General features: G+C 50.5%; 3 protein-coding genes across 3 annotated transcripts; all 3 read right to left on the bottom strand.

The window, feature by feature from the left end:
- Positions 1-48: 48 nt before the first annotated feature.
- SCP_0600500 (hypothetical protein) lies at positions 49-1268 on the bottom strand (the record flags this gene model as incomplete). The annotated part of the gene is made up of 6 exons (XM_027759184.1): positions 49-337; positions 394-425; positions 485-533; positions 580-595; positions 663-803; positions 1220-1268. The coding sequence occupies 6 exons, from the start codon at positions 1266-1268 to the stop codon at positions 49-51; spliced, it is 576 nt and encodes a 191-aa protein (XP_027614985.1).
- A 2597-nt stretch (positions 1269-3865) lies between these two features.
- Positions 3866-7363, bottom strand: SCP_0600490 (hypothetical protein; the record flags this gene model as incomplete). Its single annotated transcript, XM_027759183.1, has 4 exons — positions 3866-4189; positions 4382-5523; positions 5680-6405; positions 6454-7363. The coding sequence occupies 4 exons, from the start codon at positions 7361-7363 to the stop codon at positions 3866-3868; spliced, it is 3102 nt and encodes a 1033-aa protein (XP_027614984.1).
- A 1175-nt stretch (positions 7364-8538) lies between these two features.
- SCP_0600480 (hypothetical protein) lies at positions 8539-14238 on the bottom strand (the record flags this gene model as incomplete). The annotated part of the gene is made up of 11 exons (XM_027759182.1): positions 8539-8608; positions 8664-8777; positions 9112-9389; positions 9442-9897; positions 9953-11500; positions 11558-12058; positions 12112-13181; positions 13239-13409; positions 13462-13926; positions 13980-14039; positions 14091-14238. The coding sequence occupies 11 exons, from the start codon at positions 14236-14238 to the stop codon at positions 8539-8541; spliced, it is 4881 nt and encodes a 1626-aa protein (XP_027614983.1).
- Positions 14239-15495: the final 1257 nt, after the last annotated feature.

The following is a 15495-nucleotide window of genomic DNA, read 5'->3' as shown; positions in this document are numbered from 1 at the left end:
AAGAACAACATCCTCAACTTTCATCCCAAGAGGCTGCGAAGACACCGCCTAAACCTCAACGAGCTCGATCTCTCCTGTAACCACCTCCCCACCAGTAGCCCCTCCACCTTCTGAGATGTCAAGGCCATTTCCTGGAAGGTCCAACCCGTACAGGTCATCAACTTGGGAGGGAGAACCGTGACTTAGTGATGCGCCCATGTTCCCGACTATCCTTGAGGCCAATTGCAAGCTCCGCGCATGAGTGCACACGAAGGAGGGGTTAGAAGCAACATGGTTTTGCACGTTGTCCGTCTCGCGCAGGTTCAAGAGGAAACGAGATACAATTATACACATGAATCTGCGAGGTTGTGTGAGCGTAAGTGAGTTCCGGTACATGAAAATTGATGAGCGAACAGGTCGATGAAGTAGGGCAGGTACTCGTAGACCTGGGTTGAGAACACATGTCAGGGGTAAGCCAGTAAAATGTAACAGTGGCAGAACGCACACCGTAGTAGTTTGACAGCATGAGTGAGAGGTTCAGCATGAGAAGTAACCTGTAATGTATTGTCAGCTTGAACGGTTGTCACGCGCCATACTCACATAAAGTACAAAGTGCCTTAGGAATTAACAGAAGGATGAGCTCGAAACTGAGGAAGAGTTGAGTGAACAGTATATGCACTAACCGTCTCGTAGCAAGAGAGTTGCCAAGGGAGCCTCCACGTGAGCTGAGTTTGCATATCTCTTGATTTCGTAGGTCTTCATCCATGTTACCATGAGGACAATGACATCTGCCACAATGACACTGATTCGTGTTGCAAGGTAGACTGTTGAGAGATACAGTAAGCTGTGAAGGCGAGAATTCATTGTATAAGAGGAGTAAGACTCATACATCTGCCTGCCTGTCAGCAGAAGACTGAGCAGGACAAGGGAATACCTACATCCCAGGTCGCACTATATTTGGAAACTCCACACAGACAGGGCCAAAGCCAGGAACAATGGCGACAAAATATGAGGATGTGATATTCACATACTGAAACATCGAAAGTTAGTGCATGCGACCTTCATCCAGTGCGATCGACAATACCAGATTGGTTGCGAAAGGCACCACACTCAGTATGAAAACTACTGCAGCAGGGAGCCATGCCTGACCTCCTATTGCATATACCCGAAGAGCAGAGAACACTGAAGAGTGATGATGCCTATGGATGTCAAATCACCATTGAGACACATATTAACTTACCGGCCCATTCAATGAAAAGCAATGCTTGACAAACTTCCAGTAACAGCATTGTGGCATCACAACTGCCACACAATGAGCCGGTCTCTACTTTCTATTGAATAAAGAACCGAACCTCTGAGTAGGCGGTGGTCCGACGAGCATCAGTCACAATGTAAGAGGCATCAGATACAACCGTGGCACTTACTCGCTTTGTACTCCACGGAGGTACCCCCATCGCCATGTTGAATGCCAATACTAATCCAAGAAAACCGTTGGAAATAAACAAGGCCATGACTCCGTTTTTTTTGCGTCTCCGTATGTAGTCAATTTTATCAGTAAGGGTTATTGCATACTCGAAAAAAAGCAAAGCTAATAAGCATTTCCATTAGCTTCGGGTCAAAATTTCAATAGAAACTCACCTGCAGCTGCTATACTGCAGTAGTTGCCCACTAAGCTGATAAGTATGAACCTATTAGCGAACAAGCACCACGACACAAGTACGTCAAGACACGAACACCTGATTCGCCAGTTGGACCAGCTCTGCTTCGCTGTTATCTCTTAATGACATTCGTGAAGGTGGAGGGAACATCAGTTGATGAGGATTGCAGCAAGATTTTTTTCACGGTGCGAGCGGAATGTGGCATTCAGACAAGTAGATGTGGTCGCTCTTACGTCGCCATGTTAACTGCCCACTGCGGTTGTCTTCTGCATACATCATCACAACTTTGATAAGTTGTGAAGACTGTTTAGGGCACTGGTATATGAGAGCTTTCACTGATGCAGCCCTGCACTCTAACGAAAATAATACACTGTTCAGTGAAGGAGGCAGTATTTCTGTTCGAATCCAAACACTCGTTCAGACAACTTCACTAAAATCAAACACAATCAACAAACCTCTAGGCATCTGCACAGGTTGAACAAGAATACATCTTGCCTCCCATCCCCCAGTACTGCCTCAATGACTTAGATATTTTTAGCACCCAGCATCTACAACTGTCCATGAAGGCAGGTCAGAACCGGAACAAAGATCTCGCACCAGACCACTGCAGCGAAAATACGATATTCGAGGAAATGAAGATTTCAGGCTCCCGTGAAGGACAGTGAACAACTCTGAGACTTCAAAGGTTGAAGCGGGGGGGTTGGAGATACTGGGGTGTTGGCAGGAAGCACGATGACACAGATCACTAGTCCACTGGGAGGAATCACATCGAACACAATCAACGTAGCAGTAATTGTTGAGTTCTCGTTACATATACTGAAGAGAAGACTCTGGGACAGCCTCACCTCAAAGGTAATGATGGTTCCGGAACGACGGACGACCCCACCAAAGGGCGGATCTCCTTCTATCCCTGCAGATCGGACAGGCTTACGACGAACTGAAAGCGGAGAAAGCCGAATAAAATTCGCTGAGCTCGTTGAGCGCCCAAGGAACCGCCACAGGGCGAGCGCTACATATCGCGAACACTGTTTTTCCTTCGTTCCAACTGATAACTACCATGAATTGAAATCTTGACGGAATGGAACACACATTGTTGAAGTACGATCACCGCAGTAGCGATGCCGGTGCGACTCACCTGAACACCACGAGATGGTTGGGATCTAAACACTGCTCCCAGAAGGCAAAATGCGATCCACGCACTTGGATAGTATTAACGCAGCTGATATGAATTCTTCCGAGTGAGTGATTGGGGAAGAGATATAATTTCTGGGACCTGCAAGAGGTCCCTCCTTATATACTACACCAGTAGACTAGTCCAGAACATACCACATAGTTCTCGTAGCTACTGTATCCTTCGATGCTGAATAAGATATCGGGGAATATCGCCCGACTACCTGGATGCTCCGGATTGCCTAATAAGGTCATCCCGAAGCCTCCAACACTCCCCCTCAAGCTGGAAGCATCCCAAGTTCCAATGTGAACTTTTGGTGCTTAGGCCTGGGTAGGGCCTTAGTAAATACATCTGCTACCATCTCATCTGTAGGACAGTAGCACAATTAAATAATGCCATTTTCCACCTTTTCACGCACGAAATGATTCTGCACATCAAAGTGCTTTGACCGCACGTGATACTGCGGGTCGCGTGCTATTGCGATCGCTGCCTGGTTATCACAATAAATTTCTGTGGGTTCTTCTTGTGCAAACCTGAGTTCTGCCAGTAAGTTTCGCAGCCATATTGCTTGACGTGTCGCGTGCGCGAGTGCTGTATACTCGGCTTCTGTCGAGGATGTTGCCGTTGTTGTTTGTTTCTTCGAACTCCATGCTACGGCTCCTCCTCCCGAGTAAAAGACATGACCTGAGACTGATTTTCGGTCATGGTCTGATGCATAATCCGCGTCCGTATATCCTCCTATTATATTTCCGTTCGGCGCGTCTGAATCGCGTCGCGTGTACGTGATGTGCAAGTCACGTGTTCCTGCGAGGTACCGTAGAACGCGTTTTGCTGCTGTCCAATGGACAGGTCGTGGGCACGCTGTGTATTTGCTCAGCATCTGTACAGCGTAGGAAATATCTGGCCTTGTTCCCACTGCTGCGTACATCAGCGATCCCACCATCGACGCATAACCTCCCGCCAAACGGTCATCTGCCTCCTCATTCTCGTCCTCTACCGTGAGCACCACGTTCGGATCGAGCGGCATCCCTACAGCATTGGCATTCTCAAGGTGGTATCACTTGAGAATGCTCTCGATGTAGTGCTGTTGCAAGATTTGAAGTGTTCCCACTTCCCTATCTCGCTCAATTTCAATCCCAACAATTTTCTGCGGCTCACCAAGGTCCGTGACTTCGAAGAGGTCCTGCAGGTCGCGCTTGAGCTCCTCCATGAGCTTCGGAGAGTTGGTGAATAACAGTAAGTCGTCTACCCATACCGTGATAATCTGAACTTCTCCTTCCTTTCGCTCCCGCAGGTATACACATGGATCCGCCTCCAGCCGCTTGTACCCGAGCTCTGTCAGCTCGCGATGCAGCTTGCGGTTCCATTCGCACCCGGACTGCTTTAGTCCGTAGAGCGTCTTGTGGAGTCGACAAACGCGTCCACTTCCATCATCAAAGCCTTCCGGCTGTCACATGTAGATCTCCTCCTGGAGGTCTCCATTCAGGTAAGCTCCCTTGACATCCATCTGGCCTATTTCCCAGTTATTAACTACTGCTAATGCTAGGATGGCCCTGATGGACTCAAGACGAACTACAGGGGCAAAGGTTTCAAGGAAATCCATCCCTGGGATCTGTGAGTACCCCTGTGCCACCAATCTGGCTTTGTACTTGACAACCTGACCCTCCTTGTTGGTTTTCCTCTGGAAGACCCACTTGCAGCCCACAGCATTTCGATCTTTTGGTAAGTCTTGTAGCTCCCAAGTCCCCATGCCCTGCAACTGATCATATTCCGCTTTTACAGCCTTTTCCCATTCTGACCATTCCGGAGAGGCTTGGGCCTCCGTGAGGCTTCGCGGTTCATCTCCTGCACTCGCCGTTCTGTCGCCCGATGCCAGCGCTGTCGCATACAGCGCCTGCGCGATCTCTTCAAATTCTTCGGGCGTCACAGCGACTTTCGCACTTTCACCCAGTGCGTTCTCTTTCGGCACTCCCGGCGGCTCGCGTGACTTCGCGGGCTGTGCACGGGGGTTATCCATCTTTCGATAGTCGTGATCCTGCATGGCGCGGGTCGTACAATGAAGAGGGATCTTTGGGGGTGCAGGCAAGAATGTCGGTCGCTCTCGCATGTTTTCCTGCATCTCGGGAGGTAAGTCTTCCTCCGTAATGTGGTTTCCATCGTGTTTCTTGTTAGACTGATCAGCTTTGACAGGTACTGATGCTGGTTTTGATGCAGATGTGGGAGGCTGCTGCTTGACAGCTCCCCCTGACTCCCCCTCGAGCGGCAGCCTGTCCCCATCATTAAACTGGTGTACAGGGACGTTACTCACTGGTTTCGGGGCATCTGCAAACACAAAATTTCGCGAGACTCGGATCGAGCGTGCACCCGCATCGTAGTAGCGTACGGCCTTCAGGCCATCAGCAAAACCCACGAAGGTGTGCTTCTTCGACTTTGGCTCGAGTTTTGAGAGGTTCTGACCTTCCGTCAGAATCCAGACATCTGATCCGAATTCTCGTAGGTGTGCAACATTGGGTTTATTGCCTGTCCACGCCTCTTCCGGGGTTCTCCCATGCAGTGCCTTCATCGGCGCTCGATTTCGCAGGTATGCTGCATATGCAACAGCTTCCGCCCAGAGAAAGCTTGGAAGATTCTTCGTGATCAACATCGCGCGTGCAAGCTCGAGCAAGGTTCGGTTAAATTGCTCGGCTACACCATTCTGCGAAGGTGAGTACAGCGCTGTTGTTTGCAGCTCAATTCCTTTCTCACGGCACCACCCTTTCAGGTTTTTATTGATGTACTCGGACCCGTTGTCAACACGCACGATCTTCGGCAGGTGCCCGAAGCGTCGTTCAATAAAGGTGAGTTATTCTTTCAATTTTTCAAAAGCCTCACTTTTATGTTTCATGAACAGGACTTGGCACCTCCGCATGCAGTTGTCCGTGAACGATATGTAGTAATGCGATCCGGCGATCGATACTACACGTGCAGGGCCCCAGACGTCACTATGCGTCAACTCGCCTGGCATCTGGGAGCGGTCCTCCGCCTCCTTCGGGTATGCACGACGCGCCTGCTTAGCTTGTACGCAGGCTTCGCACTGCGTGAGCGGCATTGAGTTTTCGTCAATGGTAAGTCCTTCTACCATCTTCTCCTTGTATAGCCATTCTAATCCAGTGATACCCAGATGTCCGTATCTTCGGTGCCACGACTCCCACGAGTCATTATCTTCGTGTGCAACATTCGCGCGTTCGTTCATCGGCGTCGCGATCTTGGCCCGCATATAGAGCAAGTACAAACGGCCGATTTTCCGGCCTTCAGCGATGGCGTGGCCGCCACTCTCCCGTAGTGTTATCCCTCCATCACCACCATCAAAATGTCCGCCCGCCTCATCCAAACGTGTGAGCGACACCAAGTTATTCGTTGCTTTTGGTGCGTATAACACATCCTTCAGACAGAAGGTAAAAGTCTTGCCGCCTATCCTGCTATTGACTTTCACAGTGCCGCGCCCAAGTGCGCGTATGCTCTGGTCACCAATGCCGGTGATCGATGAGGCTTCAAGCGGCATGAAGTCCGTTATTGCATCACGAAGGTTCGTAACGTGCGACGTCATTCCCGAGTCAGCTAGCCAGTCGTAACATGAGAACTGACTACTAAATTGCTGCCCAATACCGATTGCCTCATCTGTGCGGAATGCAACATCTTGCAGCACATCATTTGTTGACTGTGCCTGGTTCGTGTGCACCTGCGCATGGCCTCCTTTTTTACTTCGCAGTCCCTGACCCGCCTTGCCGCCGCCTTTCGACCAACACTCATGTTGAGTGTGTCCACGCTTGTGGCAATTCCAGCACTCCGCGTCGGACTTCCTGTCTGTTCCGCCCTGTGCGGTATTCTTCGGCTGGGTCCACCGCCCGCGCGCTGCCAGCACAGACTCATCGGCACCGCCTTTCTCTCGCTGGCGCCGGTATTCTTCGAGCAAGATGGCTATCAATTCATGTGATGTCGGCAACTTGTCCTTCTGGCTTGTTGCACCCAGGTACGCAGATGTGAACTGGTCCCAAGACTCCGGTAATGATGTGATCAGGATCGCTCGAAATTCATCATCCGACACCTTGCTACCCATCATGTGTAGCTGCTCCTGTGTCCGGCGGAGCTCCGTGATATGCGCTGCGATATTGCTGCCTTCCGTGGCAACTGTGCGATAGAATTTCCTTCGGTACGCCATTATCCCCAGTTGTCCACTCGCCTCCTTTACTAACTTCAATTGGTTCCACATCTCCGCAGCCGTTGTAGCATCCGCAATGTGTATCATCTGCGAGTCGCTCAACAGCAGCTCGATAACGGTCTGGGCTTTTTGATCGCCCTCAACCCATTTCGTGATCACCGCCGTTTCTCCTGCCGTTGGTGTTGTTGCATTTGCCGGCTTCAGCTTCTCCGATGTTTCATTGACATATTTCAAGACACCGCGCTCCCTCAAGATCGCCATAGTACGGCGCTTCCATGGGAGCCAGTTGTCATCGCGAAGTTGCTCGATTCGGAACAAGGACGACAGGCTGTCACGAGATTCGGTAGTACTCGACATTGTAACTACCGATAGTCAGAGTGTGTAACAAGTAAGTAGAAGCTGGTAAAGTATAAGCTATAAGCTAGCGGGGCTCATAACCTATTAGCGCAGCTGATATGAATTCTTCCGAGTGAGTGATTGGGGAAGAGATATAATTTCTGGGACCTGCAAGAGGTCCCTCCTTATATACTACACCAGTAGACTAGTCCAGAACATACCACATAGTTCTCGTAGCTACTGTATCCTTCGATGCTGAATAAGATATCGGGGAATATCGCCCGACTACCTGGATGCTCCGGATTGCCTAATAAGGTCATCCCGAAGCCTCCAACAGATAGACTGCAAAGAGAAAGTCAGCGCCTCCTCGTCTGTGTATCTCCTGTTCACGATCCTCTTCTGTGCCAAGCCTCGATGATTCCGATCGTGTTGGTATAGGGAACTGCCGTCACTCACCTGCGCTCCAACGATGGACAGCAAGGAGGGCCTGACACAACACCATCTCCCGTTTGTCACGCGCTCAGCGTCCACAAATGGGAGGGATTGGACGTGAAAGAAAAGGGTGCAGAGCTGAAAGGAGGAACGCAGATTCCTGGCAGTGCGAGAGACGAGTACAGCACAACCAATATAGGGAGCGGCAAAAGAAATGCACATGCCCACGAAGACTACAAGGCCCATTAGTGCGCTCAGCCTCTCGCACTTGTTCAGCTCTAAAGGATCCAATTTGAAGGGGTACGCACGCACCCGGCAGGGGCCCAATATAGGCTCGTAACTTTGTTCAGCGCGATGAGAAAATGACTCTGAATCCTCGATCTGCGAACAAAAAGCCAAAGCTTAAAGTGTGAGTCCTTGAAAGCTTAGAGCTCAGATCACATCAGACCAGAGTAAGTTTCTTTTCGCCGATGTAGTGGTTTCAGCCGTGGAACGTTTTCAGCAGTGAAGCATGTTCAATCTGTGAGCTACTATGCGGGGACTCTAGCTATAGTGGTAGGGTACGAAATATTAAATCAAAATTAAATGAAATTAATTCGAAGGGGAGGAGGGAGTACTCAAATATACTCGTATGGAAGAAAGGATGTGGAAAGAGGCAAAGATACACTATGCTTCTCCGATGTGCACACGGCTCCCCTGTCAGAAAACACAGAAATGGACGAACCATTTCCGCTAATGGGGTCACAACGTCCGCAATTGCCCATTCATCCCACCTCTCTGTCGCTGTTCTGGTCCTCGCACGCATCGTGCTTTGAAAGTCTTCGTCCGCCGTAGCTGTACATGCCGTTAGTTATGCTCTTTGACTACTATGAGCCGCAATCCGACAAACCACCTGTCTCGCATATCACATCGTCCCGGCGCCGCGTTCTTCATGCCCGAGATCTGTGTCGTGATCTGGTTGACTCTGTCTTTGCCCTTCATGCTCTTGTAGTTCGTGCTCCTGCTGTTGCAGAGACAACCATTAGTACAGCTGAGCAGGGATTGGTATTCTTCGATTGGTACTCACCTGTGCTCTGGCCAGATCCCGAGCCCGAAGAGGGCAGAACTTCACTTGCCAGCGACCTTTGCACTCCGTGCTGTGACAATACTTGCAGTGGCGCTCTGCTCTTGGCCGCGAAGGTCCTGCATCGGACTGAGCAGTGGAAGCCGGAGTATTCGCTGTGTCGGAACCCAACGTTCGCCGGCGCTTTGAGCTACTCGATCCGCAGTTTTCGGCGGGGCGCTTGGTGCCAGTGGAGGAGTTTGCCGAGTCAGTGGGAGCCTGAGAGAATGCATACCGATATTGCACAGCAGACTGGTAGGTCCGATGCTCAGCGAGTATCTTGTCAATTGTCCAAGGGTTGAGCTCGTAATCTTCGTGATTGACTGTGGGTGAAGCTTTTAGTGCATCTTCGAGTGTGAGGGGTGTGGCTGCAGGAATAGATGGGGCACTACCCGGCTGAGGATGCACCAGGGCACGGATACGGGCACAGGCTGCAATATTCAGTGCAACGGAGTTGTTCTCATTGCAGTGTTCATTCCAGGTCTTGTAGTAGGACTTGATATGTTCTGGGAGCTGCGAAAGTCCGGTGATTGATGCATTTTATGGTACATACCAATCAGCTTACCTTGTAGAATATTTTGCGCCCATCTGCGTGATTTGACCACACGGCAGCAGCGACATCCCAATTCGGCTGACCTGGCGTCTTGAACAGTGGCAACGAGTCGACAAAGAGCCGAAACAGGTCGCGCTCTTCTCGCGTATGGACAGGGAGCACTGCAAACTGTGTTCCTTGACGCTTGCTCAAGTAATGATGTCGAGGCGGTTGCGCCCGTGCATATGGTGTGTCCGAATCCTCCATTTGCAGTCGAATTTGAGTGGCATTGTCGAAACGCATAATTCCGAATACCTCGTTCACACGCGCATAGTCGTTTCCATTGAGCCAGCCGCCACGCAACCTTTTGACATCAGCATCAAAGACATCACTTGACGATAAGATGTCGAGCATGCTCGCAACCTGGTTTTTCAGAGGTATGTCAAAATGGCCAATATAACTACTGCCTGACCGATTCATTGTCCCAACCTGCAACATAGTTATTGTCGACCTCCTGAGCTTGAGGGTCAGAGCAGACACATACCTGCATGTCATGGGTCACAACGTAGTCCAGGAGTGAATTTACGGCATGACGGGGTGAGATATTGAACGAAGTAAAGCGGCGTATCAGATTTTGATGGACACCACCTTCGACATCATTGGTACCACGACAACATCGGTACAGGTTGAGGCCGCATTTGTCAACTCCGACTTTGTAATACAGTTGCACCCCAGGTGGGTCCGAGTAATATCCTTGACGGATGTTCTCTAGGACATTTTTGGCAATATCCCAGGCCTTCTCGTTGAATAATGGAAGGTTTGTCGTTGAATCTTTGAGCGGTCCATACGTCTTGATTACGGCAGTGACCCGAGGGAGCAAAACCTCTGGTGGTGGTATATGACGCCGAATCCTATGCAAAACCCAGTGTGGCTTTGACAGAATCTTGGAGTTGTAAGAAACTCCCAGTTTTCCGAGTATCGCTTCAACCGCGACCTTGTCCTCGGCATTCGGAATGAAAATCGCTGCACTCAATGCACGTGCGAAAGGTCGATGCAAGCCGTGATGCTGCGAGATTGGAAATTGATCATGTAAGTGCCAGATATCACCTAGGACTCGTGAGCGAACAGCATCTTGGCTGGATATGTCGGGATCCTCATATTGAAGGAGCAGTTCACGTAAGGCGGCCTCTGCCACAGGATCCCGGACAGACTCTTCGACAGTTTGCGATGGCATGATATCACCGTCAACAGTATCTGGCTGCTCCGAATCATCCAGGTCATCCAAAATACTGCTCTCAATTACAGGGCCTGGATCATGCCTTGTTATCTCTGTCGTTGTGAATAAGTAGTCTTGCGATGCAGGCTGTCCTTGCACACTTGAACTTGCAGGTGCTTCTCTTCCGGGTGCGAGGGATTCTGATGTTCGAACCTGTCTGGCATATGCAACAATCGAGAATGGAAGTGCGCCCAGTGCTGAGAGCGCAGTTGCCTTCTGACCGGGGCAGAGGGCGGCTGGATGCAGGTATGCAGGCACATGGATAGCGGAAATAGTCAATGTGACCCGGCTTTTCGTCACCTCGATGCCATGGAGCTTATTGACACGATCCAGCGTTATGATGCCTGAGGCAACTTCTTTGCCATCCGGCGAGAACAACGTAGCAGGGGTCCCTCCAGGTGTGTCAGAGGTGACAAATTGCGGAACTCCCATATTACTCAGATGTGAGTACACCTCCCACGTCGTGTATGCATCCAATGCGGCATATTTGATGAAGTCTGGGTGTAGCTCTGCATCACCCCAATGGGGACTGACACGTACAGTAGCATCCTTCGGAAGTGAACGACGGAGGAGAGTCGCTACAAGATCGACTAGACTGGTATTTTTACGCCTTGCGACTCGTCGTTCAACTGCCATTGCACCTAGTTCAATTTGGCCACTGAATGGAGTATCTTCTGCAGAAAAGCCACAATCGGCCTGTAATTTCTTGAAATCAGCAGAGATGTTCACACCGACTTTTGTGTATAGAGGTGAGCGCAGAAAGGTCAAGAGTGACTGTGGTAGATGCAAGACACCATCTTGAACATAGGGAAGTGTCTGAAAAATCAATTCCCAACATTATTATGCATTCTTGCTAACAACAAACAGGCGTACCTTAATCAAATACACCGACTTTTGATACGCAATCTGAATCAGTGCAACAGGTCCACGAGTTCCTGCAGAGATGTTGACAGGCCATTCCATGTCAAAGCCCACTGTCACAGAGCTACCACTCAGCCGATGGTTCATGATCACATTGAACCGCGTGTTTACTTGATGTGTGCTTGTAAGATGGATCACCGACCAGTTTGGAGGAAGAGCCACAGTTTCCAAGTTTGAGTAGACAGGAACTGGAGTAATATTATGAAGCAGAGAAGGAAAAGCCCGTTCTAGCTCTCTCTTGTCTGCACGGACATTGTCAGTATAGATGCTCTCAGTGGGTTCATGTCCAAACTCTTGCAGAGAATTGGGAATTTCGGAGAGAATTGGCATGATCTGATCATGTGCTTTGGTGGGCGTGAGTATCATGGCTCGTATCTCCCCATACTCGTTCACCGTGGAATGAAGTGCGCTAAAAACAGGGGTGCCATTGATGCGTGCTAATCGTTTTGTCACCTGAAATCATGATCAGACATATCCTCAAGACATACACTGTGACAAAGACACACCTTGAAGCTATGATCCACAGAGAGAACCCGAGCTGACAACAGTGATATGCGTTGCTCCATCTCAGGGGCCCATGACTCGATAAGGCAATCATAGAACTGGCGAAAGTATGATGCAGTTGGGACAAAACCTGCATAGCCGCTGCGATCACCGAACAAACTGAATGGAGAAACCTTCGTGAAGAAATTGCCTTGTGTGCCATCTTTACGATCCTTAATCAATTCAAGGAATTGCAAATGAAGCTTGTCATATCGGTGATAATGCAGGGATTGTATCATTCGTGCGAAGACTTCAGCACCCATTCCCGAGCGAAAGGACTCTCGTAGCAAAGAAACAAGAGTGCTTGAAAGACCACTGTGATAGGTGAGATGGAATGTGAACTGTGCAGCAAGGGCCTTAGGCAGGACTGCTAAAATTGCTGGACTCCAGCTGCGATATGTATGACTACAAGACCCGCAGCGGTAGCGATGCCCTATGATATACTCGCAGTGGTCGACATCGACAACTCGCCGAGGCTTGTCAACGAACCCATGTGACTGCAAAAAGATAGTTTGGTTCTGTTGCGTGAGGCGGCCTGCGGAAAGGCATGAAGGACAGGGTATGCGATCTCCAAGCAGACAGTGAGGAAGCCAGATGAAGAAGATTGGACGATAGAAGGCTGCAGGATCTATTTGAAATCGAGATAGGGTGTGGAGGAAGAGGTTGGACGGAGCTTCGTAGAAGCTTCCCAGAGAATAGCAGGACGGTCGACCAATGGTAGATTTTCCTGCCGTTGTACTTTTGATCTCTTTTGCTAACTTCGACCGTACTTTCTTGTATTCATCCGCAAGCCATAACGGCATGCTGGAACGGCTTTTCTTGCCCATCGAACCATTGCTACTGCTTGTTGGTAGTGTTGCCTCGCCCTCAGCATCTCCTTCGCTGTCGTCCTCATCATCATCGCCCACAGGCTGAAATTCCCTATCCATCTCGTCATCATTACCATCGTCCTCATTGTCCGCGTCACTGTTACCTGACGCTCGTATGAACTCGTCGGCATTGGCCGACAGGTCAGATCCATAGGGATTGTCAACTATGTGAGAATCACGAGTAAGACAACTTGGACCGCAGCACGACGTTAATTACTGACCTAATAGCTCGCAGTTACAGTCTGCACCATCACGAGTGCTTCTCAAGGGCCGCCGTCGTAGCCCGGTCATTGCAGTTCTGTCTTCAGAGCGTGATGTGTGCATCGTTTCAGATGCTTGATGTGAGTTTGATGCAGACATCATTTCGGGTACGCGGTATGAGAAATTGAATCCTACATTATCTCAATGAACGGAGACATCAGGAACATACAACGGCATACTCACCATCTGTCTGTGGGGGATTTGGAGAGTCCTGCAAGCGATGCCGTTCCTCTGCGGAATTTTCAGCGGCGCGATTTTCCACGGGAAGTGACAGGTCCCTAGCTGCACCGTTGTCAGCGGGAAGCGGTGGGTTTCGGGCGGCACCATTTTCAGCGACAATTGATGGGCTACTAATGGTGCCATTTTCAACGGGAATCGAGGGGTTACCAGCAGCAAACGTGGCGAGCGTCGCAAGTGTGGTAGGTGTGGAGAGGGTGGCAGGTGTGGTGAGAATGGCGGGCGTGGGGAGAGCGGCGGGCGTGGTGAGCACGGCAGGCGTAGCGAGTGCGGTGGGCATAGCGAGCGCAGTGGGCATAGCGGGCGCGGCAAGCGCAGTGGGCACGGCCGGCGAGAGGACACCTTGCAGCATGGAAATGGCCTCCCGTGAAGTGGGATCCACAGTCATGCTACCCGGAGTACTGCTGTGGGCTAAAATGAGGCAGATATGAGCAATAAATTAGTCGACAACAAATGATACTTACTGGCACTGCTAGCTCTGCTTCCGGATATTGACACTGAACGGCTCAGACTCGAGCCAGTTGCTGGTTCAAGACACTGAGTGCGAACGAAACTGCAGGAAATTTGTCCCGCACCTGGTACAACGTTCCCGGAGATGTGCACGCGCCGTTGCTGGGTCGGCCGGCCATCCTTGCGGGGTCGCCCAACATTCTTGGCATCAGGCTTGTTCTTCGAGCCTTTTGGGCGCCCTCGTTTTCTCTTTGCAGGATCATTGTCGTCCATAGTGGCTCTGCTCAGATTCTGATAGTGAGACGGAGGGAAAATATCGAGAACGAAGCAGTGCTCAGCGACGCGTTCGAGTGACGCGCGTCACTCTCGCGCCAGTGACCGTGTCCCCTGTGTCGGGCCCGCCCGCGCCGCTAGGTCTAGGTTTTGAAACTCAGCTAGGTCCTAGGTGACCTACCACTATAGCGAGAGTCCCACTATGCGATACCCACTGCGAGTCTCTAGCAGCGGACAATTCGGACCGCAGGCCCTAACCCTATTCTCAGTCTCCACGCGTCTATTCAACATCGACGTGGGCATACACGGCGTCGATATCGAGAAACCCGTCAATGGTCGCGAATATCTGTACTACTTCTTACTTACTAATGACTTGAATCTGAGAACCAGGTGATTCTGCAAGAAGTGACCTCGCCAGGCTTACTCTTAGTGCAATACGTGTTGGCCAAAACATTTCATGGTCGTCGTCTTACCTGTCGAGTCATAGTAGGGAACATTGACTTGTGTATGTCGAGGTCCTCAGGCCCCTTTGCTCTTCGTGTCTCTCATCGTCTGGATCCGCAGATCCGCAGAGTGAGATACGAGGATAGTGTTGCGCTCGACACTGCAGGAACGTGCTCCTTGCGTTCGGTGTTAATAGCTCCGCCTCTCCTTTCATCTCATTCAGCGTTCTCGCACATCCTGGACAGATGTGGCCGCGCTTTATATGCTCTGCTGCGTGGCATCTCTCAGGTGCATCCCAGCGATTTTTTCAGAAACTGCTGCCTGATGAACCACTGATTTCGCCCTTCAGGGAGCCAGGAACCATGCCGGATTGAGACATCGATTTCTAGGACGGAATATCCAGCACCTCGGGAATTTCGTTGGCTAGGCAAAATGGCTGTGCCGCTATGCAGCAGTACTGGGAAAAGTGTGTGCAAGAAATGACACGACATTCTGCACCAAGCAATGCAGTAAGTTGATCGTTTAATGGGCTCCCGTGTCATCGAGTGTTTCGCGCAGACCTGCCGCTATGCCACATGCCACTGTGCACCCAGCACCTACGGATGTCTGTCATGGCATGTCAGAGCCAGAAATAATAAAAACATCTCGCACAGCACCGCTGCGACTGCAGCATGCGATGACTGAAGGAACAAGGAAATGAGTGACAGCATCGAATGAAGGGTGGTCCTTATCGGCGAGAGTAATTAACGGCGCATGCCGTTATCTGCGGTACGTATAGTCTCCGTTGCTGGCAGTGCATATTTGTGGTTCGTC

This window comes from Sparassis crispa (assembly GCF_003851025.1).
Source record: "Sparassis crispa DNA, contig_000005F, whole genome shotgun sequence".
NCBI lineage: Eukaryota > Fungi > Basidiomycota > Agaricomycetes > Polyporales > Sparassidaceae > Sparassis > Sparassis crispa.
This window is presented reverse-complemented; position numbering and strand designations above follow the sequence as displayed.